The following is a 26087-nucleotide window of genomic DNA, read 5'->3' as shown; positions in this document are numbered from 1 at the left end:
CGTCCTCGTCCGATTCGAGTGCCAGTTTTCCGTCTTCCTCCAATAACAGCGGCAGCGGGGCCAGGTAGACGTCGGCCAAGGCGGCGGGGAGCTGACCGAGCGAGTGGAGCAGCACGCCGAACATGGAGCCGATTACGGCCTGGAGCGAGGAGACGGTGTGCCAGTGGCTCCAAGGTGAGCCCGATTCTCGCCACTGTCTACCATACCTACTTTTTGTTCCTTGCTGCGATCTCCTGCTAGCTATTTTGGAGTCACAAATAGAAGCACGGCGATTACAAAACACACACGTAAATCCTTTGGGAAGTGAAAGGTGGAGGTGGAATGAGGAAGTGGCCCAGAGGAGCCATAACAGTCTTTGCTCAGATCATGTCAACACTGTGCTCCACGCAGTGGAGTGTTGTGACATGCTTTTTCGATCAGACTTTTCTTTAAAGTGAGAACGTCTAACCAGAAGTGGCAAAAGTACTCAAACTTAAGTTGGAGTACCCCCTAGTAAAAGTACTCATTCAACTCCTTCAGTAAAAAGTTACAATGAAAGGTACTCAAGTACGAAGTCGACTTGTTACAGTCAAATATACAATAGTTGTTTTGGTAACTTGATGTTTCTTCAGATTAGACGTAATTGAATGCCAGAGTCTGGTGGTTTTTAGCCTGTCATTTGCCAAGAATCGTTTTTGGAGGATTCAACATCAAACAATTGACTAATTAGACAATACATAAGTATATATCTATGTCTATATATATATAGATATACAGATATACTGTATATCTCTATAAACACATATATATATATATAAAGAGATTTTAATTATTATTATGATTTTTTTTACTATTTATTATATACCTCTCCCATTTTGATAAATTGGCACAACAAAAGAAAAATTTATTTGGACAGACCTGACACAAAATTAATGTGCAGTGAAAAGATCGATTCAACAATTTAAGTGGATGAAACTCAAAAATATATATAAACGTTTACTAGCATGTATGACAGGTCACAGTGCGATTACAGATGTGCTCCAGGAAATTGGTCCAATAATTATCATTCATTTGCTGCAAAATGATGCATCTTTGGTCATCTATTTATGCCGGCAATGTATAGTGACCGGGAGAACAGTTATATGCTCTTTCACTAGATGGCAGCAGTAGCAATTGATTAGCCCCCAATTCATAGTCCTGACCAGATATCATTAAACACTGCTGTTAAAACTGCCGCTGTTGTGAAAGTAAAGATGTATTGTATTGTCGTCGCAGTTAGACAGCACAAAGCCTCAGATCCTTTTACAGCGTCCAGGTTCCAGCTGCATGTCTCGGCCTGTTTTTTTTTTTTTTCCCCCTTCTGCTAATATGGCCTTTCAGTATGAGAAGCCTGACTCTTCCCATCTCTCGTGTCCCGCTGCCAGGTCTGGACGCACCCTTGCATCGGTATGCCTTGTCAGAGTGGCATCTCTCCGGCCTGGATCTGCTCCAATTGACTTCAGAGGACCTAGAGAGGCTGGGAGTGTCCAAGATCGGCCACCAGGAGCTGATATTGGAAGCCGTGGAGAAGCTGTGCTCCTTGGTGAGGCGAGAATAGGAGTCATGTGTATTCTGTGTGCGGTGTGTGACCACGGTGATCGAGTCTAGCGGTGTCTTGAGGGTATTGCAGATGTCATGTGTTCAGACTAGAACGTTGACTCTCCGCTGTTGAATGACTGCTTACAGCCTCCCACTGGATTTAGAACATGTCTTGTTGCAAAACATGTCTTTCCTGGAAGGAGCATGTAAACTTCGCTGTCTCATTGTAGTCTTTGGTATCGGTGTTGTTGTTGTTGTTTTTTTTTCTGTTCTGTACGAGATTTAGGATGTTGTGCTTTGGGGCTCTGGTTAGGGTTAAGTAGTTAGACTATGGGTTAGGTTAAACGTTAAACTCATGGGTTTTGTGTCAGGGTTAAGTTTGGAGTTGAGAGCACTTTATATGCATTCAGTCTGCGCGCATCCGATTGCAGAGAGGGATCCACACAGATCTTGTGCACTGAGGTGGTTGATGATATTTACGTAACATGGAGCAACGCACACCCTGCGGACACAAAGATGCACCAAGTATTAATTGGCCTTGCTCACCATGCGATGTTGTGATGCCTTCAAAAGAGATCGGAGAGTCATTAAAAGAATCAAAAGCCATGGATGTAATAATCAATCAAGTGATTCATGCGGGGAATTGAGCTTCGATTACCTGCTGAAGCAATCAACAGATGCAGTATTTTCAGTTTGCGGTCAAAAAGAAAAAAATGATGTCACTGTCGGCTACATCCATGCAGATAGGGCTGTCACCACCAAATCGTTTTTGAACGGATTATCCTATTGATTATTCCATCGAATAACTACAAAGTATATAATCGGATGGATTTGGGTGTTTTAAATACGCAATGCGGAATTGTCTTTGTTTTATGTTTAGTTTGACAGTAAACGTCAAGTATGAGTGGCATCTTCAAGCCGCTGTTTTGAAGAATTGTTCTCCATCTGCCAAACTGCCGCTTGTTGTAAAATCATTTTTTGAATTCACTGCCACCATTCAGCGGTCATTTGGCAAAGAAATCAGTGAGCGACTGCTTGTATCTCGAACAACTGGTACTCATTGCTCAAAGGCAGCACTGTACTTTTCCCCATTTTCTATTCAATTAAGTGTAACGGCCATGCGTTGCCGTATCGTTGTCCTCGGAGTGAACTTGCAAATTTATGGGACCGCTACTTTAGTACTCCAATGTCCAGTTACCTCTGCCTAAGCACTTGTGAGGTCGTTTTATTTATAAGACTTAAGCGGTGTGTTAATTGGTAGTGTGTTTGTAGGCTAATTGAGCAAGACAGTGCAGTGACAGCCAGTGACCGCCGCACTTGGCAGCTCAAGCGGCTTAAACCTGCTGCCAAATCGCAGATAGGAGCCTTCATGCCGACTCTCTTTCTATGAATGTGAACGCTTACGTAAAGCTTTAAGAACAGACGCAAGTGTGCAACCGTTTCGTAAGAGGCACCCGCACGGTTAATACAGTTTCCATTTACATTACAGAGCGCCATCCAGCCTCCTGTTTGGCTTGTGACCGCGCTCATTCACGAAACCAAGCATCACACGGAGGAGCGTGACTGCTTTCAAGTGCGCCGTTACGTCATTACAACGAGGAGAAAGCCATGAAAAATTCATGGACACTCTGTGACTGTGGATTAGTGCCACTGGTTGATATGTAACAACAAGGCCCGACTGGAACAAACCTCTTGACCCCTGATGAGAGCGTCCTGAATGCGACCTGCCTCTGCTCTCTTGCAAATGCATTTGATTAAATTTGGATGGAATTAAAGAGCATGTATTATCGCAATATCACAGCGCGCAGTAGTTCTTGCTTTACTGAACAAGTTACAAAAATCTTGAAAAAGGACTACCGTCATCACCTAGTCGCTTTAATGTCATTGCCGTATGAGAGTAATAGCTTCTAATATTTTGATGTTTGTCATATTTGTGAATGTGGGGCAGCCCGGTGGGCCAGTGGTTAGCGCGTCGACTTCACAGTGCAGAGGTACCGGGTTCGATTCCAGCTCCGGCCTTCCTGTGTGGAGTTTGCATGTTCTCCCCGTGCCTGCGTGGGTTTTCTCCGGGTACTGCGGTTTCCCCCAACATTCCAAAAACATGCATGGCAGGCTGATTGAACATTCAAAAATTGTCCCTAGGTGTGAGCACGGATGGTTGTTCGTCTGTGTGGGCCCTGCGATTGGCTGGCAAGCGGTTCAGGCTGTCTCCGGACTACTGCCCGAAGCCAGCTGGGAAAGGCTCCAGCACCCCCGCGACCCTTGTGAGGAGAAAGCGGATCAAAAAATGGATGGATGGATGGATTTGTAAATGTTACGGTACATCATGAATATTGACCTGGAGCTTGATTTGGGAAGGAAAAAAAAAGGGAATCCTGAATCGACATCTCAATTCAATCTTTTGCTGAAATCGTTCAGCCCGCAACAGCACTCATTTCACTGTGATAAAAGCACACCTGCGCCATTCATCTGAACAGCCGTCCGTTAGCTCATCCCTCAGTGATCGTGTTCGCAAGTCTGAATTTCCACCTCTTCACACTTTTAAATGATGGCTGTAGAGAATAAATCTAAAAATCATCAATGAAGCCATTTTCTGTGTTTTCACTATTGCGCCGCCTTGGTCAAATCACACATAAGGGTTTGTATGCGCTTTTGTCACCTGTAGCACATGAGATGTGAAAGTCCCCCATTAACTGATGTCGACCCAGATAAACAAGTAGTAATCCGGAACATGTTTATCCCTTAAATTACATTAAAGCTTTGAGTGAGGTTTTCATTTATCTTATAAATTTGTCCCTATCAGTCATTCGACGACAGTGGGGAAAACCTACAGGGCCTGACGGAGAAGCTGCGATTCGTGGCCCACAACTTGCAAATGGGCATCCAGAGTCACTGGCGCCACAACAGCTATGACGGGCAGAGCGCCACCAAGCTGTCCACCAGTGTGTTGCACGCAGTGTTGGAGCTCATCGCCTCCGCCAAAGGACTCTTCTCCATTCTGAACAGGTCAGTGAAGAGGAAAGTTACCTAACGGTTACAAACACATTATGCCAAATGCTATTTTTACCCGAGTCAGGCTTCCGTAAGAATAGTGGCATTGTATAAGAAAAGCACATTATTTAACATTGCGGCCATGAAATTCTGAGGCAAGAATGATGTTTTATTCCAGAAGCTATCCTCTTAAGTTTTGGCACATCGGCAACTTGCAGCTATATGGAGTTATTTCGTCAAATTGATCTTGTCAAGTGCACCGCCTTCTGCATAGCAAAAGGTGGCATATTTTGAAATTCCATTTTTTAGGAATATTTTATGCCTCAAAAGTCAAATACTTAGCTCAGTTAGTATTGGGTTCAATGATGATAGACATGAAAGGGTTGAAAGAGAGTAGCTGGCTGATTGCTGTGTCAAGAGTGGGAGACACAACTCACCTTTGTCTTCTCGTTTCATCATTTACCGCATTTCCACAGAGTTAAGCTTCTCTTTTTACTTGGAATTATTTAGAAATCTAAACAACATGGACGGCAGCTCTACACAATGTTTTGCGCTCGACTCCACTGTGTTTACATGCTGTAGCGCTATTATGATCCAGTACATTTTGATTGTGTCTCATCAGGTATCAGCTCTCCCAGGTGAGCGCACGCATGACTAGCAAGAAAATCTTGAGCCAGTGCAAAGAACTGGGGATGATTGTGCAAAAGGTTGGTCTTTTTTTTTCCATCCGTCCGATTTCTACTTGTACACCTTGTCCACATTTGTATCTTGTTCTGCTGGGTGATCCCAGCCGACTTTGGGCAAGAAGCCTACGCTTTCTATTTGCGGTTCATTATTTATGATTAAAACAATTCGCGTTCTTGTGTTTTTTATTTTTATTCCTGTGGGATCTTTCCCCATCTGTTCGTTGAAAAATTCACCTATTCCAGTTTTTTGTGGTCATACTGGAATGCTCTAAGACAGGGTGGGCAAACTACGGCCCGCGGGCCAAATCCGGCCGGTTGGTCTTTTTAATCCGGCCCGCCGAAGGTTGGTACACAATTAAGGTTCGATGTCAATGACTGCATTCATTTCATTTGGACTTGTAATGACAGGCATTTCAACGCCAGGTGGCACAGTTACTTGAAGTTGCAGAGCATTGGGAGGAAGGGGGAGACGATACGGAAGCCCACAGTAGCGCCAAGTCAAGCAAATCCCGTTCGATACGACGGAATAATGTACTCTTAAAGTCTGAAAAACGTGCCAAAAAATGCAAAATACTGCTTTTTCAATAAAGAAATTTAATTAATATTATGTCGAATTTAGTTCACCCTTTTGATCCGGCCCTCCATAATATTTTCTGGTTCTCATGTGGCCCTATGCAAAAAATAATTGCCCACCCCTGCTCTAAGATGCCACACAGAGAAGCTTAACTCTGTGGAAATGCGGTAAATGATGAAGTGATGCATCTCTTTCTGTGTTGGGGATGAGTTTATTTTAGTCAGGGTAGTTTGTGGAAGTAACAGTACATGTCAATATTTGTCAAAATCAAATGAGCCATTTTATTCTGCTACAAGATAAGTTTGAAACGATATCCAAGTGTTTTAAGATCATACTTTGTGGTATAATTTAGAATTGAAATGATAACATTTCTAGGGGGCGTCACAGCAGTGCTGCTGTAGACCCCACAAATAGGGGGGGAGGGGGCAATGGTCGTTCCACTCCTATTTGTCCTGTTGAACGGCAAGTCAGTTAATCATTACCTTCCCCATCTTCTCTGCACGATGGAAAAATATGATTTTTATTAATGTTTAAAGAGGAAGGCATGTTTTTTTTTTAAGCATCCCCATATAGAGGAACTACGACTGGCTGAAACTGAGCAGGAGCACAAGATCCCCTTATTCAACCTGCCTCACATGCGTTATCGCTACATTCCTGGCATATTTGAAAGGCGCTCGTTCCTTGAAGACGAAAGGAGGAGGAGGGCTGGATTGTGGACATGTGACTTGCGTGAGGGGCTTGTTTTTCAGGATGTGGGGGAGAAATTAGAGAGCGAGGTCCTTAAAGGATGAATGTTCAACGGTAAGTAGAAGGGATGAGCTTGGATGTGTTGTCCACCTCATGGTGGAGGGAGCGAGCCAGTGACTCTTGACAGATAGTGAAATGCAGAGAGGAGGAGGAGGAGGAGGAGGAGGAGGACTTGAAGGAGGGATTACACAGTGACTGCGTACTGACTTTTGACTCTGCGGGGAGTGTATTATAGTAACAGAGCAGCAGGAAGGCGAGACTATTTAACTTGGGACTTTTGGGCCCTAACAAAAATAAAAGTGAAAGAATGCAGGGATGCCTATAGATGGGAAGCTAGAAGGAAAACCAGCATCTGATTTTAAAGGAGTTTAAATTTAGGCCCTGATCTGGATTTCAGACCGGCACTGCAGGTACTGTTACTTCCTCGTTAAATCGGCTTCCTACAGAGATATATAAAAAAAATTTAAAAAATCATTCAATTAAATATTGTCTCTTAAACTTTTTAAAAATCAGTAGAATAAACCTGTTAAGTACAGTTTAGTTGTCATTTAACTTTTAAGGACAGTACATTTTGCATTAAAAAAAAACACTTTAAAACAGGTCTACATTTTATTTCACTTTGTGAAATACATTTTAATTGAATCATTATTAGCCATTTTATTTTCCTGTATTTATGTGCATTATTAAGGTTCAAACTGTGGAGAAAAGTTACAGTAGTTTACAGTTAAATACGTTTTTTTTAAGGAATAAATCAGTTCCTTCATTCTGACGAACGCTACCTACAACAGGGCTACTGCACGACTGTATTTTCACGTTAGTCGTTTTGGTTGGGGCTTCGTGTGAAGAATTTTTTGAGGTGGTACTTGATAGATATGTAGATAGAATCATAGTTATTGTGTTAGTTGTGAGTTTCAGATTGTATTCTATTAAAAAGACAGGGGTGTCAAAATTACGGCACGGGGGCAGATTGTGGCCCTCTGTCCACTTTTTAGTGGCCCGCGGCATATACTCAAAATGACATTTGACATGGGCCACAAGGCTAGTTTGAAAAAACAAAAACAAAGGTGCTACTACGATTAGTAAATTTGTTTCTATATTGTAGACACATGCAAAGATACAAATAAACTCTTTACAACTAAAATAATGACCCAATTTCTCTTCAAAACAGTCTGGGGAATAAAGTTTTAGAAGCAAAAAAATGTTTTCCACTATCAGCTCTGTGTCAAGCTCAGATTTTAGAACAACATGTAACTAGTTCTTTTTTCTTTTCAGTTTACAACAGTTTGCTCTTGTTTTGGTTCTGAATGTGTGGATCGGATTTGGTCGCTGTTCATTGCAAGTGTGGATCTAGTCTATTGGAATACGGAGCCAGGGCCACCCCAAAATCTTAAATACTAAACTATTTGCCTTATAGTAGTTTTTCAAAAACAACTAGAACATTTAAGCACGATATAATTGCTTGCTTGATTGGTTTTACTGTTTGAGATGCTGTGCCTTGGTAAGAAAAATAAGAAAACAAGGAACAAAAATACAATTGTGTAAACCTAAACGAACTTGACACACTTCATAGGTTAATTGAAGGCTCAAAATGTTCCATAGGCGTGGGGGTATAGTAAGTGTGAATGGTTATTTGTCTACTCTAGCTCATCCGTGATTTCAGAATGAAATTGTGCACAAGGAACAAATATTTACAGAGAGTAGCAGAAGTGTAGCATACTTTCAGATAATTTATAAAACCTGAATGTTGTTGTTATCTTCCCCCCCACCCCAGCATTTGTCACCACTGATTCATTCTATTCCTTCTGGTCGCATCAGCTGTGAAAATGATGATGATGCAGCTGATAATGTGGTGAAACATTAAAAAAAAAAAAGGTTGTCAAAAATAGGCGCATGAGTGTGTTGGTATGCAGGAGCAGTGACAGTATCTCATTGACCAGTGATGTGGAGGAGAGAAATGGAGCTGACTCATAGGATGTTTTCCACTCGCGTGTTGGAAGTGCGCTAAAAGTGATTGACTGGCAAGATCAGAACGTCATGATAAGTCACTGTACCCTGTACATGACAATGACGCCTATTGTGCCCTCATTTCCTGTTTTTGGATTCTTGTATGTACGCTATTGTATTCTCGTGTTTTGGGTCATTGCTATGTGTGGTTCTCTTTTCTCGCGCTTCAAGTTTCAGGTTTCTCGATTTGGTTTGTGATTTATTTTATTTTTTTCGCAGCAAGGGGTGTTTTGTGTGTGTTTATTTTTGGCACAGGAGTTTATCAGTGATTGCGGGTAAGTGTGATGATCGCGCAAGAAATTGAACTTTTCGTGTCATAAAGTTTCAAGCTGTACAGTGGACTATGAGCGATATCTAAACATAGCTCTAAATATCAATAACAAAGCAACTTTGATTTTGCCCAAATAGATGTTACAGTAAAAATAGCGTGTAGTGCTGTTGTTCTCAACCTGGGTTCGATCGAACCCTAGGGGTTCGGTGAATCGGTCTCAGGGGTTCGACGGGGTTCGACGAAGCCTCTGCCTTGGAGGTTAAGACATACCCGACTCAACATGTCAATTAGTTATGACACGTCTGCTGCAGATGATCACCATTCATTTCAATGGAGAAATATGTTCTGAGATATGAGAAACTTGGGAGTAAATGTTGTAACAATATGACGACTGAAAAGTCATGATGAACTCAGAGCTGTTCATCAAGGCTGCGTGTTGATGACATTGTAGAGGAGAAATATCACAAATTCTTGAAGCTGTCCTCGCTGCATTATAAAACTGCAGCAAGCGCGTGTTCATCCATATCCACACACATGTATTTGTAGCGTGTCCTGTATGTGTGGGTGAGTCACATTACGGCATGGGCCGTAATGTTTGTAAAGCGTAACAAATAGGTCACATCAGTAGCACAGGATAGCACAAGAGAGCTGCTTCTCAAATGCTTGACAGCGAAGAAAGGACTCTTATTTCCTGTTTGGTCAAGTGTGCGTGCTGTCATGCCTCCCACCAGCCCGAGGGCCACCACAATTGCAAGTCAGCTGGTGTGTGTTGCAAGTTGTCGCTGCACTCGGCCAGTCTGTTGTGGATTGAGCTGAGACGGTGTTGAAGTTGCTCAACCAGTAAGGACGCGCTTGGAAGGGTGAAAGATGTGTGAACTTTGAACCTGGATGTGGACGCAAATGTGTATTTGGAGGCTTTACGCTTGAGGTACGTGGATCTGATGTTGTGACGTGATTTTTCTGGTACTGTGGCTACTTTCCTCATTCCTCACTGAAAACTCGAAATTGCCCATAGGTGTGACAGTGAGTCTGAATGGCCATTTGTCAACTTTGGCAGCATTTTGTGACAGAATATTTCAGGAAAAGTACAAAAAAAAGTCAGTTCTTTAAAACTCTTAAGTTGTCCATAGGTGGGAATGTGAGCGTGTCAAGATATTGACAGGCACTGAATTGAAGATTGTTTTTGCAGGGTGATACTGCGTTACCTGTTGTTATTTTATTGCTGTTGGCGGTATTAATAAGTGTCGATGGAAAAAGGGAAAAAAACAACAACATGGTGTTAATCCTTTATCACGGGTTTGCAAAGATTTGTGCTCAAGGGCCTCATTTCATTTTTTTAAAACCAGGCCCAGGGTCAGGAAAAAGGGGGCGGGGACCCACTCAAATATCTAAAACATTTTATTTTCATCTTAAAAGACCTTTGAATGAACATAACTCTTGCTCATGACTGTAGATGCTCGGGGAAACGAATTACAGAATGGAGCCATATTTTGTCCAGCACTGTTTTAAATGCTCACTGAGCTGAAGTCTCTCATGACATTTGCTGATATGCTGATACAGTAATGTAGGATTTTTTTGGCGCACGGATTGAAAATGATTGCACCTTTGAGGCTTTCCGCGATATGTTTGTCATAAGGAAGCTAGCCTTGCATCATCTCCATGGCAACAACCTACTTGGGTAGTTTATATCAAATTTTACTCTTCAGAGTTGCGTGCAGCGTTTTTACAGATTCATTCATGTCCATTCATTTATAAAAAAACAAAACAAAATCAAAAAAATTCCTTACCGGGTCTTTTAACGAGTTTAGCTCTTTGACGCTATTATGAAGATAAAATAAAAATCAAGGTTTAAAATGGGAATGGTGTCACCTTGACAGAGGTTAAGTAAAGCAGTGATGTGGAAAAACGAGAAGCTGGTAGAAGCAAGAGTCTTTTTATAGCCGGCTGTTGACCTGCTGGCAAATAAAAAATATTTGATGAATGTAAACTTGATGCCGGAGACAGAACGGCGGCTTACGACACTGTTTTCACGATAAAACACGAAACAATCTACATCAAGTTTTGCATATTTGAACCCTCATTTAAGGCTTTTGTCTTTTTATCTCCATGGATTCCCTTATTTTCCCATACTCCCACAAAAAAAATAAGCTTGTCTTTGTTTCCTTGACAACCACGGAGAGAGCAGCTTTAGGCCAAAGACACATACACACGCATGCACACACATACACTGAGCCACATAACCCAAAACAGAACCGTACCTTCTCTTTTTATCCACTCGCATAGTCGGTCCTTTAAACACATGAGAGGAGACCTCGATGAATAAACTAAAGATGGGCCTTTCAAGATGCAACTTTCAGTTTCAAAATTTACCTCTAAAGGTTTTCTCTTTTCTTACTGCAGCTTCGGGTAAGGAGTTGATGACATATTAAATTGCAATATTAGGGCGAGGGCAAAAATAAGTTTTTCGAAATCCTTTGTCCATAATGATGTCGCACATCAGTATCCTAATGCTTCTCCGCACTTGTTCAAAATGGTTTCCGATGTGTCTTTTGGTGTAATATGATTTACTTACTTTGAGTCATTTATCGGCTGACCTTAAAAGGGGAATCTCTTTGCCTTGGTATTACAAGTCTCACTTTTAGACATATTTTAAAGTTTATATTTTAAACCCGAGTGGTGTCAAATGGTAGCAATCTCCATGAGGAAAAAAAAAATTATCTATGCGGAAACATTCTGCGGCCTCTCATTCGACATGGTCAGTGTGGGAGCATCGTCTTCTCGCAAACCTGTGGCCACAGTCATTTCCTGCTGTGACAGATGTGATGTGTTCCAAAAAAATAAATGACAGCATCATTTCCAGTGACAGGTATGAACGGTGTGTAACCTCAAGTATTGAAATGCTGCAAAGAAAAAGGTGCTACTCCTCTTTCTGCGAATAAAGGTAATGAATATCTCTTGAAGTGTTGACAGTATTGGGCATTCTGTGTAAGGTGGTGTAGTAGACAACAAAAAAAAAACTGGAAACAGCAAGTACCTCTGGCTGTCACACTGCCTAATGCATTGTTTAATTGGTTTGGAAAAAAAATCTTGCTACTGTGGCCTCTTTGTTGCAATTTCGCAGAGATTAGTCGCCCTTCACAAGCTTTTATGTAATCAACACTTCATTAGGCGCTCACGAAAGAGCTTCGTAATTCCCTGTTGCACTTGGGAGTCTCGCCAGAGTGCTCTGCGTGGTGTAGACATCCACCCTCCTCTTTTCCTTCATTTTTTTCCCCATCTCATTGTCCATCCAAAAGAGTTTATATGGTGTTCATAAAAGTGAGCAGCTGCATACATCTCTATACTGTAGACTAAATTTATTAGTCAAAGTAACCAAATTGTGGCTCTAACGCGAATGCTAGCAAACAATGTTGAACATACAAGCTAACAATTAGCAGCTATGTGGCAGTGTTGTTGACCCTACAATTTATTTCTTTACTTAACTTTTAAAAGATGTGTTAATGTTTTTAAATGCCGCCAATGTACGTTCTTTGAATAATTTGGTAAGCTACTTTTGTTTTCGCTGGTTGGCTTATGAAGGTCGTAAACCGTTGTGTCAATACTTTTCGATGCTGTGTCCTTGTTTGTGTGATGCACATTGAGTTGCCTTGTGTCTGAAATGTGCTATTCAAATAAAGCTGCCTTGCCTTTCTTCTGTAAATCTAGCAATTACTCACAGGCACTGGTTTATTTGGTTAGCTAGTCAGTTTGTTTTTAGTTTTAAACCAAGCAGCCATTTAGCTTAACTCTGGTCAGGCTAAGGGGGTCAAAAATGATTTTTAAGCACTGGATATCTGAACACAAATGGTTCAGCAACATGTTGGCAGACCATTTGGCAACCGGGATCCTTTGTGCCGAATGAATGACTAATATTAGTGCCGTACTGATGAGCTGATCAGAGTTGAGACACCTCACTCTTTGTATGTGTTATACTGCCCCCACGTGGTCATGGTGCACATGCCACAATGAGCAACGCAACTGAAGAAGAAAGTATGGCAAAAACTACATTATATAACTGATTTATTTTCAATTATTGTATTTGAGTATGTGATCACTGTTTGTTTTACAAAGTACAATACAATATGATACAGACGGTGTCCACTATTTGCCCATAGGCTTCAATAATAAAATCCACAGTTAGTGATTCGGAAACAGGAAATGCCCTGATTTGTTTTTTGGGGGGGGGGGGGGGGGGGGTTTGGAGCTTGTCCCATTTCCGCATAACACTACCAATCAATATCAGTCATCAGTATTAGATGACATACATATTGACCATGTGCCCTTTTCCCCATCTAACAGAAACGTACAAGCGTCTACGAGAAGGAGAAGGACATCATCTCTGTGGTAAGTCACTTCAAATCTTGTGCTCTTTTATCCCTCTTATCTTTTTTTTTTTAATAATGATCCCATTTCCAAAGTGCCGTCAATTGGTGGTGGTGTGCGACGAGATCCTGAGCTGCAGTCCGCAAGCTCTGATCACCAACACCACACAGCTTGAGAGTGTCGACCTGGTGCCCGCTTCACCTGGAGACCAGCTGGTAAATTTTAAAAATTATGATTATTATGATTTTTATTATTATTTTGAATGTCCATCTTAAGTTTTCAATCACACTGACCTTGAAACACACCAAACTTATCTCTTCCTCCTCAGTCTTAAATATTTTTTTAATATTTTTTATGTGCTTTCAGCGTTAGTTTACGTCATTGCCTGCCTCTTCTCTCGAACTCAAGGTCGTTGATAACTTATGAAACCGGTTGAACAATACACCGCGCCGAAGCCGATGCACTCAAAGCAATGATTTCACCACCTTTTCACTCATTTGCCTCTTTTAGCATCATCGTCTCGCGTCCATTTCTTATTCAAAGCGACACCTCTATTCAGTTCACTTTCCTCCCCTTCTCATGAAAGTGAGGAGCTTGCCTACGGCATGATCATAATGGCACTCCTGATTGCTCTTTGTCATCTGTACCATTCTTTTTCAGAAGCTCTTTAAAATAATCCCCCCAAAAAATCAATACATTTTGATTAACATCGAGATGTATTATTTGTTTTATATGTCATTTAACAGAAATGCTTGGGGGGGTCTCCCTTTGGTTTGAGACTTTATTTTAAATGAAACTTTGGCAAAGAGATGCATTTATTTTATATTCGGCTGTGGTTTTACTTAAAACTTTGGACAGTGTAATATGTACATTGGTATTTATTTAATATTTAACTCTTATAATATTGTTTTATTTAATTGAAAACGTGGTTCTTTTATGATTTTAGATATTCATTTGTAACTTTATAAGTAAGATGGAGGTGAATGGGGAAACTAACTAATTGCAGCAAATAACGTAACTTGCAATAAGAATGATTCTTGATTTTTCAAGCGATGAACCAAAGCAAGCACATTTGCACGGGAATATTCTTCGATGGTATATTCCTGCGATGAAGATCGCTCTTTTAGTGACCAAACAGTTTGAGAAATTTGGCAACGAGTGTAAATCTACTCTGTGTAGCCATGTGAAACGTATCGATCGGGTCTCGAGAGTGAGATTAGCTTGCTCCTATGGTTGAATAGAACGAATCGGAGCAAGCTCATGGCTAATTACCGAGAGAGCCGTCAATACATCTGGAGACAGGCATCGATATTTCACACAGTGATGACTGAACAATGCTGTGTGTGTGTGTGTCTTTATTTTCCTCCCTCATTGTCTTTGTCTGTCCCAGGGCATCGAGATAACATCCATTGGCTCCAGTAACCACTATGTGACCGGAACTGCAGCAGAGGTCAGACCGTTGTTAGAGAAGTTTTAACCATACTATCAAAAGCCTTACATTTCCATCCATTTCAACTTTTCACAAGGGTCTGACCAAGCCTGATTTTTTTTTTTAGGCCAATTCAGATTTCTGGCAGAATAAAATTGGCTGAGAAAAAAACCAAACAGTAATTTTCTTTTTTTTTTCTCGGCAGAACATTTGAATGTTTACCAATACTTTGGCCTTTAGTATTTGTTTAACTTTAAAGCAGAGAAAATGAACAAAAATCTGACTTTTGGGTCATGCTCAGGTCCCCCAAAAGGTTTTTTGGGGGACCTGAGCATGACTCATCTCTTTTTAAACGTCTGCAACACGTTATCTTTGGTGGAAAATAATCCAAATGATGGACAATCGGCGCATTTGTTTTTAGAGCTAACCGAAGCTAATTAAGCGTGTAAAGTAAACAGGGGAGTGATTGAGGGTTGGGGGTAGTGATCATCAGCTGCTACAAGTACAGCTGGATCGCTCTTGTGGGTGAAGGTCAACAACTATTGGAAGAATTATCTCCTATTTTATTACCATTTGCTCTTTTTAAAAACTGCTTGGAGCTGTTTGGGTACTTTTCTTGGTTGACAAGGTGAATTAACACTAAGCACTGATGTAAAAGTAGCTTCTTTCTATTGAGAGCTAAACTGGGACGCAGTTTGTACACTCGAGTGTCACATCAGATGACAAGATGATTAATTGGGGTTGTTTTTCCCCCCACTATGCTTCTTTCTCGACTAAGCTCTTGTGCCACTTAGGTTGTCTTTATTTGCGTCGTTCTTTAGCCTTCAAGTGAAGTCGCAAAGATCCTGGCTGGAGATGAAGTGATCAAAGTCAACAACCAGATCGTGGTGAGTTTTTCCCCCATTGGAAATAACATCTCCAGTAATAATATAAAAGAAAAATATGTTGCACGGCGATACAATCGTATTCAGGGTACAGGCACTGTTTTGAAATGGCACTGTAAACCCGACAATTTGCTGCCTTTTTAGCTGAAATCAGAGTTGTCACAGAGGCTCACTGGGAAAGCATTGCCTGTTTATAAAAGAATGTGAAGTTGAGGACAGAAGCAGGCAAATTTGGCTGTGTGCTGTGTAAAAAGTCAAAGGCAAATCAGAAATATCCTGCTTTTGCAGAATTCCATGACAAACTCCGAGTCTTCTGTTAAGTGTTCTGATGGAATAGTTTTGCAGAATCTCTATGTCAAAGAACTTGTGTGTGTTTTTCATTGCTTTAGGTGGGCTGGAGCAGGGCTAACCTCGTGAAGAAGTTACGGGAGAATCCCCGCGGCGTCAATCTGGTCATAAAAAGGTCTTCGGGCTCACTGTGTCGCAGAGGCCGAGGCCAGTGCTCTTTCTCTGCGCAGGTCATTGAAGGACTCATCCACTCTAATCATTCAGTTCTGCTACAAATTCAATGTGACGCTGCAGTCAAAATACACCAGCGACACACATTCGTGTCCGGTTCAAATCATTAATAGATGGTTGGAATTTTGTGTCACTTGGGATTAGTCCCCGGAAACAATGCTAACTCACTCACAATTTAACTAACTAACTAACTAACTAACTAACAAAACAGCTGACAGACTGACTGACTCATTGACTAATAAATCCAGGCTAATAAAACACTTGTCAATGAATACCAGCGATCGATAGCCAACTTGCTATTAAGCTAGTTATCGAGCACAGCAATGACAAATCAATTTAAACAAATACCTACTAACAAATTATAAGCGATCCTACCAAGGAACCAAGGCAGATGGAGCTTCATCTAACTTGAGACTTGCTCCCTAGGAATCTACAGTATATTGTTAACTACCCAATACCAGCAAGAGAATGGAGTTTTAGCATTCTGCTAACTGAGAAATAACTTTGTGAGTCACATGAGGAACTTACTAGCTAACTAACTAACTGACTTGCACTGTTGTGTTGGTAATGCCAAGACCCTACAACAGTATCAAAAATGAAACTCACGTGCTTGTATCTGTGTTGATAACCCTGTCTTAAAGGAGGAGGACTGCTACAAAGAGGAGAGTTCGGAGGAAGAAGAAGAAGAGGGCGAAGAAGACAATCCGAGGCACTCCATTTTTGAGAGGGTAGCAGCTTCAGTTCGGTCCCTGTCTTTCAGGTAACAATCTTAATCCTACTTGATTTTCTTGCGAAAGCTGTCCTCCGATTGTTTTTCCTTTTTTGTTCATATAGCTAGGCAGCTAGCCAACTAGCTCTCCAGTTAAATAAAACTGCAGGTTTACTTCTAACTACAAAACTAAAACTACCTATGTTGTGAGTAACTATTTGAGCCAGCTAGCTGCTCCACGTATGCTAATTGTGTTTAACCCTTTCATGCACCCTGTAACCTGATAACATCATAAGGTGTCCACTGTCATTGGTCAGTCATGTAAATTTACAGACAGTACAGACGAGCGAGTGGAAACGCTTTACTTGTTTGAACGGAACCTGCTAGTAGCACTTTAACCTCATTCACTACTAGGACACAGTAGTTGGAATAAGAGTGCAAATGCCATAAATTCCACCCTGCGCACACAGGAAGACATGAGTAGAAAGATGAATAGCTGAGGGAGTTTGTGATACATGCAGGAAAGATTCCAACGAGGAGGGAAACTAAAAGGAGGAGACAGAGGGATGGGGCCAGAAGAGACAGTGAGACATGATGGTGAACAGATGCTCCCTGATAAATGGATGTAGTAGGAGGGATGAACATCTGGGCGAGGATTGTAATCCTTTTGGAAGAACAACGCGTTCACTTATTGCTGAAGTTCAACGTTTCATTTCGAAAGCTCTTCAGGACTGAATTCTTTTATGCTCATCATATAGTGGTTCCGTTGACTGTAGTGTTGTGCGTTGTGATGTCAAAAAACAAACTGCAAAATGCAGGATTTCTCTGTGGTCTGCTTTTAACCCTCAGATGTGCACACTGTTGACCATTAAGGTCATTCATTGAGCCATCCATCTTCCACTTCTTATCTTAAATCAGCCGCATGTAGCACTACAATACCATCGATTTCCTTTCATCTCGGTCTGTGTATATTTTACTGCGCAGGAGAGCTGTTCTAGGGCCAGAGGTGACTGAGGACCCTATGGGACAAGAAGAATCAGAGCTGTCCGCCAATAAGGAGCTGGAAGGCAGGCTCACTCCGCAAGCCGCTCCATCGTCACAGTTAGTCTCAGGTAGAACACTTCCAGAAGCAACCAAGTCCTCCAGTTGACTTTTCCTACATTAACCTCTTGTTCTCCACCTATGTCACAAAAAGTCTGAGGTAACGTCTCTCACATTTGCGTTTTCTAGGAGAATTTGAAAGTTCGGCCGGTTCGAGACTTTCCCTGGGCCTCAACCAGACAAGAGACCTCTCGCCCTCATCACGAAGCACTTCACCCTTCGAATTCTACCGAAGTTCATCACTGCAGGCACTAAACCAGGAGAGAGCGAGTGTCAGTTCCTGTCCCGAAATGGTTGGCCACACGGTAAAAAAATGACAACACCAGACGTTCGTTTTTGCGACTGTGGGCAAAAACGAATCACCATGATTATTTCATTGACATTGAAATCAAGATTTAGAAATTCAAAACTTTGCATTTATTAAGATACCACTATTAAAGTTTAAAATACAAGTTCAAAGAACAACAAAAACATCAATTAGCTTTAAGGTGAAAGTATATTGAAACAATAGCAATAAAAAAACAACAAATAAATGCCGCCTGGTTCGACCGTGCGCACCAATCTTTTTTTTCCCCAATCAGCTGAAACTCTTGTGATTTCCGATCACTTTGATCGGATCGGGACTTTTGAAGGAATATCACCCTTGCAATGAAATGCTAATTTTCAATTAGCCTCTCAATGGGTCATTGCTTGCTAGCATGAGCATGCTTGCTGCACAAGCAACAAGGGTATTTCACAACATAGCCATTCGCAAACACAGGCCACACCGTTCGGCATAGTCATGGCTTTTCTTCAATTGTAAGCTTTTTATGATCGTGAGAAGCCAAAATCGTAATCATGATTACATTTTGATGAATTGCCCAGCCCTACCAGACGTTTGAATTAAACTAACAGGCACTGAGTCCATTTTCGCTCGATTCTTAGGGACACCAGGAGACAAAGAAGAGTTCAACCAAAGGTACGTCTTGAGAATACAACTGACTACAGCCGGGGTTTTTTTTCGGTCCGGATCATTTTATTTCATCCCATGCCAGGAATGACAGCGGCCCTTAGTCGCCGCCGCGTGTCCTGTCGAGAGCTGGTGCTGCCCGACTGCGACGGCTGGCTGTGGAAGAAGAGGAAGGAGAGCAGCGTCTTCATCGCCCAGAAGTGGCAACGCTTCTGGTTCGTCCTCAAGGGGCCGTCCCTCTATTGGTACACCAGCCAACAGGTGCGAATATGGTTATGGTTCAGTTCACGTACAGGTACTTGAAATGCAATTCAAGATGAGTTGAAGTTCTTATTGAGATAAAAACAATCTTTATTGTTGCGATTTGTTTTCAATAATTATGCTATTGACAGTTAAGGAATTTTAAAATGTACTTCAAGACTCCTTCACAGTTTGGTTTTGATTTTAGATGTGTTGCTGTCGTGTCTAATGCATCCATTTTGACCCATCTTTTCATTCTTTACTATGCAGGACGAGAAGGCGGAGGGATTTGTCAACATCGCCAGTTACAACATAGAGAGCGCTGGCGAGCACAAGAGAAAATAGTAATGACAAATCTGTTTGGTTTCGTTGAGTGTTTCACATATGGTGTGATTAATTCAAAGTCATTCTCTCCCATCTGAAGTGTGTTCAAAATGCGCCACCAGCGATTTCACAACTTCTTTTTCGCTGCCGACAATGTCAGCGACATGAGCAAGTAAGTTGGGCCAACAGTTGGTGTGACGTTCATTTTAGAAAAATTATTTAAAACGACATGTAAAGTGTCAGCTCTTTCCTGAAGTGTTAGTCGACACTGACCCCTAGAGTTAGTATTACAGACAATCCCCATCATTAATTAAAACACTTATTTTTTTTTATTTGTCAAACATGACGCCTTTAGGAAAACATTTATGAACGTTTAAAATGTTGTCAATTGTTACATTTTTTATAAATATGTTGTTTTCCATAGGTGGATAAACTGTCTCATCACAGCAATTCAGAAACATAAGAAGTTCAGTCCGGGCCCAGACAGCGAAGAAGGTACCTTCCCACTTCATGGCATTTAAATTTTAGATAAAGTTGTGTCATATTTAATTCAAAAATAATACTTTAGTCAATATTTGTAATGACAAACAACACCGTATTTTTTATGCTGATATCATGTCTATGACACTGGTATGTAGAAGTGCTTTTTAATGCAAAAGTAGTCTTGTTATTTATAAAAAGGTGAATGACGTATATTTTACGTGGAGAAAAAAATCTCACAGCACACCACCAAACATAAATTTCCCCAAATTTATGTCGAGCCGTACCTCGACTTACAAATTTAAATCCTTCCATGACTGCGATTGTAATTCCATTTACTTGCATCGCAAATTGTGAGCCAATGCAAAATTATAGATGGCTATTTTTCCTCATTGAAAAAAATCAGATTGCATTTTTTGTTGTGTTTTGGGGAGGCTGGAATGGTTTTATTTACGAGTACAGTCGCTGCACCAATTCAATATGTATCTCAAGGCTCTACTGTATGTTACTGACATTGATAGATATATCTGTTGCAAATAATAGATATAACAACATACTTTTATTTCTGGTCGGAAAAAAAAACCACCAAACCTTGACTGTGCATGTGCATTCAACACAGAGTGTTACAGTGAGACAGAATCCGAGACTGAGGTATCCCCTTCACCCCGCAGGAGAAATAAGGTCAGTGCATCTGCAAAAGTAAACGCATTGTTTCGGAGCAATTCATCTTAAAAGGTGTTGATGATGTGTGACAGAAAGTGCAGTCCAGCACCCTACCTCGCCCCAAGCGCAAGACCAACACTAAGGTGCCGTTGCCAAGTCCTACAACAGGGGGCAGCAAAGGTATGAGAATACTTCCATTCAAGCCTGCTCCTGACGAATGTTGACTAAACTTGACACGTGGTGGTTTCCAGCCGCCCCAGAAGATGAAATGGGCAAAATGTTGAATAACATCAAGGAAGGAGGCGTGTCCCTGATGGGCCAAGAGCAGCCGTTTACACACGATCACTTCAGGAGATCGTTCATCCGGCGCAACAAGAACCCCGTCATCAATGAGAAAGCACATACGCTCCGTGCCCTGCAGAGCACCCTGAAGGTGAGTGTGGATGGTGGTGGGAAGGATCAAACCAGTGCTTTGGTTTCGCTCTCCCAAGTTCATTTAACCATCAAGTATAGTAAGTTAGTGGAATCGATTGTTGATTAAGGGTAGAGAATTAAAGGCCCAAAGGAGTGCACTATTTGACCAGGTTTTGAAAAACTGAAACAATTAATTCACTGCCAGCCATTTTCAAAGTCTCTCATTCAGTGTTTGCAGCCATTTTCGAGCTCACCTTCCAAGACCTACAGAAGAGAGTTCTGTGATAATATAGACACCGAAACATAGATTTTGTTTTTCCACCCAAAATAAAGTTTGTTTCCTGCTTTTCCCATTCTTTAATAAGCAGCAGTAGAACATGGGTTGGTTTTATCAAAAGAAACATACACAATAATCTTTTTTGGGGCGGGGGGGTTTGTGACAATTCAAACTGTAAAATAACAAAAACTAGACTGAGAAATTGTTTTTGATGGCCAAATAATAGTTTGCCATTTGCTTCATGAACTGTGTCATCTTTGCCCAAGGTCAGAATACACACTTTCTACTAACTACCGGGACTCATACTCTTGTTAGTACAATACTTATTCATTCTCTGTTCAAGTGTCTAAACTTCTCCGACTTTCAACATGTTGGCTTTTCTGTCCCTCATAATGGATGTCACATATTCACCTCCGACTCTTTATTTTCAACTCAAAAGCTGTGCTGATCTCAAATCCAAATTAGTGCAACATTGCCATCAACTGGCATCTTTTGTCATTACATATGTAGAAGCTTGAATTTCCCAGACAAGGTGGGCAAAACCCTCTTCCATGCCTACCCATTTCCAGACATACCTGGCGAATGGATTTCATCTGTGGCAATAAATGGCTCCATGATGTGGTATGCTTTGGATCGCGGCCTATGCTTTTTCATCGACAGAGCGACAGATCGATAGTAGATACTGTGGAATTAAACCCCTACGTTGTTCTCCAGGCCAAGGAAGCTGAATTACAGCAGATCAACAAAATTCTGGAAGGTCCTGCCGTGACAGCCTCAAAATACCGCCAGTGGAAGGAGCAGAACGAAGAACTCGTTCAGGAAATCGAGAGACTGGCCTCTCTCAGGGCTTCCAAAGTCAGAAATGCCGACACCAGCGCCACCAACGTTGCGCTGCAAGACGCGCCTGGCGATGAGGTTGCCGTAGAAACGGTCGCCACGGAAACAAGCGCTGCGGAGACAAAAGGCGCATACAGACTGAAACTCAGCGACGGAGAGGAGCTGGTTGACGCCGAGCCCTCAGATGTTCTCCTGGAGCTCCCTCAGGGCTCTCCAGTGGAAGAGCGAAGCAGTCTGGAACTCTCGTTGGGCTCTCTGCAGGAATCCATCAACAAGCAGCTGAGTGAGATGAGGGAGAGCGGAGAGGCGTCCGATTCATATTTTTACATTTAAACACATCTACTGTAGTGTGTGACAAAGAGACACAGGGAAGGACCTTTGTCAGTACAGAAAGGTTTCCTTCCAAGCCACTTTTACGCAGCCTGGAAAAGCCAGCTATCAACAGCATTACTGTATCAACAACTACAGAATGGTGGTGACAAAGTCAACTCGCAGGTATCAGGTTGGAGAAAATCATGAGCCTATTTTGACAAAGTAAGGAGTTGAAAGTGCAGATCTGTTTTCATATCAACGAAAATTCAGATTTCTGCATCACTAGCAGATATAATCGGACGGATTTCAGCAATATTGCAGTGGTGAAAAAAAAAACAGAGTTCTAGTAATATTCTTAATGTGCATCTGAAAAGAGTGTTGAGTCAAATATAAAACAGATTTTTTTTTTTTTTTTTTTTTTTTTTTGCTGAATCACTTTGGGCAATAGTACTTTTATGAAGACTCAAGAGTGTTGTAATCATCTCGGTTTTATCGGAGTTAAAAGGAAAAAAAAATGAAAGCCTTCCATTGTTTAATTTCCGTAAGGCACACCTTTCAATTACAGGAATTGCGCAAGTTTATATATAATTGGGTATCAGTGACATAGCAGTGAAAACAAATTTTATTTTTACATATAATGTCACCACATGGAAGCATGTAGATGGTAAACAATCGAGGGCTAAGAACTGATCTCTGCAGGACTCCACTTGTAACGTTACAAAACTCAAATCCATGAATTACACGTTGTGTCCTCTCGAAGAAAGAAAAAATAAGGTTGTTGGGGGGGGGGGATAAAAAACTCGAGTACAGCAAGGATATGTTTGTACTTGTGGTCGTACTCTGCCCTGGTACGTACGTACGTACGTACGTTGTCAAGCACTGATTTTTATACCTCCGTAAACTGTAAAGCAGCCAGAACAGAACAAATGTTCCGACAGAAAATGACATGGCAGGATGCATGCGAGTTTTACAACTGCTGTCAGGTTCTGACCAGACATAAGGGAGTCACTCCCTTATAATCTGTTTAACCCACACGTGGCTTTCAGGACTATGGAACATAACTGGAAAAAAAAGTTAAACTATATTCATTATCCTTATGCCTATCCTTTTCTTCAATTTTCTGCTTTGGTGGGGTTCTTATTGTCATGCTTTACATAATCATGACTTGGTGAAGTGGCACATGGCATATTATCCAAGTTGGCTTGGAATGTCCCCATTCCAAGAATGGTGGTACCTCGATTTGCAAGTACTAGACGGAGGCAGCCAAATCCACAACATGCAACAGTTTGGCAGATAACGTAGACGCCACAGGCTTGCTTCAAGCAGTTGAGTGCCACTCCCAGTTGAGGTTTACTGAAAAGTCAACATAAAAAACAGAGACAATGGTGTGACTTATCACTGCGACTTCTGAGCAGTTGTGACTGTCGTCTTCTTGTATATACGCATACACACGTACGTACACGAGCAGAAGCTGCACAACAAATTAAATTGTGGAATCATGGCATGCAAACTGTTTAATTCAATAGATTCCATATTATGATGTTATGACTGGATGCTTTTATAAAGTACAGTAAGTACGATTGTTTAATGCAACGGATTGATGGCATTTCCATTCATTTCAATGGGGAAGAATGATTTGAAATGCAAGTATTTTGGTTTATGAGCGTTGACATGTAACAAACTCAACTCCCTCGTCAGGGCACCACTTTAACTGTAAAATTGGGTGTTTTTTCTGCAATTATCAGACAGTTCAATGTTTGTAAATGGGACAGTAGAAGACTAAATTGCAATCCATATATTTCTGTATCCTGGCAATTTTTGTGGGATCTGTGTGTGTAAAGAGGCTTTATTCACATTTGCCTGTAATTCTTTTTTTTTTAAGACCTTCACTTGCTGTAGTTTACATTTTGAACAAGTTGCCAATTGTCAGTATAAAAAAATGTATTTAATTCCATTGATTTTGTAAGTAAATATGTAACATAGGACATGCCTTTTAAAATGTGATGTGTAAATAGTTTTCAAGACGTGCTACATGTGCCCGTTAATTGAACTGTGGAAATTTTTGCACAGATAATGTACATGTCAATCACTGCCAAGGGAGTGGGTTTTTTTCCTTCACATTTGTCCTTTTGATGTACAAATGGATTTTAATAAATGAGGATCTAGTGAAAGAAGTGAAACTATTTAATCGCTCCAGGCAGAGTGAAATATTTTATGATTTGAACAAATACCCACAATTCACCATCTGGTGAAATTGCAATTTTGCATAGGAAGCACATTAATGAGCTAAGAAATGGCCTTCTGGGGTGTATTTCCCTCTGTGGTTGACGAAATCCGTGTAATAAATGTTTGGATTGAATAGCCGTCAAGACATTTCCTACCGTAGGCAGATTTATTGTGATGTGCTTGTATTTGTTTATCAACCATACAGTGACGTGTATAAAAAGCGGACTGGCTCATTTTCACAGTGTGAGTCATCTCATAATAATAATAAAAAAAAGAGCGTCATGATCACCCTGACTTGTCAACTTGAATTATTCCGAATGCATTCATGATGATTTGTGTTCATCTTTATCTGTTATCAACTTTTGTTGGATTGTGTTTTTTATTTTGTATTTTTTTTTAAATGGACTATAGGATATCTTTCATTTTCCAATGTATTATATGACGTAACCTCACATCCCTGTGTCATTATTGTTAAGCATTTTGCCTTTAAAAGCAGATTACTTGAGTGTGAAGGGAAGGAAAATAATCCTTGTTATGATTCCCTTTTGTACCCCCTTCTCATATAACTAAATACCATCCAAAACTTTTAAAACACCTTTCATTAAAATACGGTGCAGGTGTAAAGTTTAGCAAAATACGATAACTTTGTATGTTAACATTCGATGACAAACTTCACTGCAATGTGCTCACCTGCTGTTTTGCATCGTTTGAATGTCATTTGGCTTGTTCTTTTGTCACTTGTCACACGTTGTGAAAAGTATTTGAGACGGATGCCAAGTGCGGTGTTACATTACTCACCCCCCTTGGTTTAATTAAATGTCATCAAGTTCACGTCATGCGGCTCATTCTGCTAATTAACGCTTTAAGGCGAAGGGATGTCACTCAGCTTTGGTTTTGGAGTATTCCCCACACCTTATCCAAATTCAGAACAGTATACAAACGTCTTCAAATGGGTTATTTATTCGTAAGAGTTCTGATAAGGATTAGGCACGTTGTGGGAGTCGAGATGCCTTTTATTTAATTAGTTAGTTAGTTAGTTCCGCCCGCTCCTATTTGGAACATTGGGCGACGAGCCTCCTCCATTTGTTCCGGTCACTGGCGACCCTTCTTGCTCCATGCCAGCTGACACCCATCTCACTGAGGTCTTCTTTGGCAGTCTGTCTCCACGTCTTCTTTGGCCTACCTCTCTTCCTCTTTCCACCCTCTGGCATCCAGTCCATGGCCACACTTGCCGGTCTCTCTCTTGGCAGCCGGAGTACGTGGCCGATCATTTTCCTTCTCCTTTCAGAGACAATGTCTGACAGTTCAGCCACTCCTGCCCTCTTCATCACCTCCTCGTTGGTGATGTGGTCTCCCCATGAGATCCTCAGGATGGATCTCAGGCAACGCCGATGAAAGACATTTAACTTGTTGGTAATGTTGGCTGTCTTCATCCATGTCTCACAGGCGTAAATCGCTGTTGGGATAACCACTGACATATAGAGGCGTAGCTTGGTGGTCGTAGTGATGGCTTTCGATGACCAGATGTTGC

The 26087-nt window shown here is 41.3% G+C and overlaps 1 protein-coding gene across 1 annotated transcript; it reads left to right on the top strand.

Moving 5' to 3' along the window:
* The first annotated feature begins 27 nt into the window (after positions 1-27).
* cnksr1 (connector enhancer of kinase suppressor of Ras 1) lies at positions 28-24844 on the top strand. Its single transcript, XM_086126674.1, has 21 exons — positions 28-174; positions 1404-1561; positions 4361-4563; positions 5171-5255; positions 13169-13213; positions 13288-13407; positions 14583-14642; positions 15443-15508; positions 15895-16023; positions 16666-16784; positions 17718-17845; positions 17964-18139; positions 18759-18792; positions 18869-19044; positions 19294-19367; positions 19448-19519; positions 19772-19842; positions 20447-20508; positions 20583-20670; positions 20742-20923; positions 21896-24844. The coding sequence occupies exons 1-21, from the start codon at positions 123-125 to the stop codon at positions 22349-22351; spliced, it is 2556 nt and encodes an 851-aa protein (XP_085982800.1). The 5' UTR covers positions 28-122; the 3' UTR covers positions 22352-24844.
* Positions 24845-26087: the final 1243 nt, after the last annotated feature.

Source organism: Hippocampus guttulatus, chromosome 13 (assembly GCF_054856545.1).
Source record: "Hippocampus guttulatus isolate MCC_2025c chromosome 13, RoL_Hgut_1.0, whole genome shotgun sequence".
Taxonomy (NCBI): domain Eukaryota; kingdom Metazoa; phylum Chordata; class Actinopteri; order Syngnathiformes; family Syngnathidae; genus Hippocampus; species Hippocampus guttulatus.
This window is presented reverse-complemented; position numbering and strand designations above follow the sequence as displayed.

Coding starts and splice junctions, on each gene's coding strand:
- cnksr1 (XM_086126674.1), top strand. CDS start 123: ATGGAGCCGATTACGGCCTGGAGCGAGGAGACGGTGTGCCAGTGGCTC. Junction 175..1,403: donor GGTGTGCCAGTGGCTCCAAG/GTGAGCCCGATT, acceptor TCCCGCTGCCAG/GTCTGGACGCACCCTTGCAT. Junction 5,256..13,168: donor TGGGGATGATTGTGCAAAAG/GTTGGTCTTTTT, acceptor CCCATCTAACAG/AAACGTACAAGCGTCTACGA.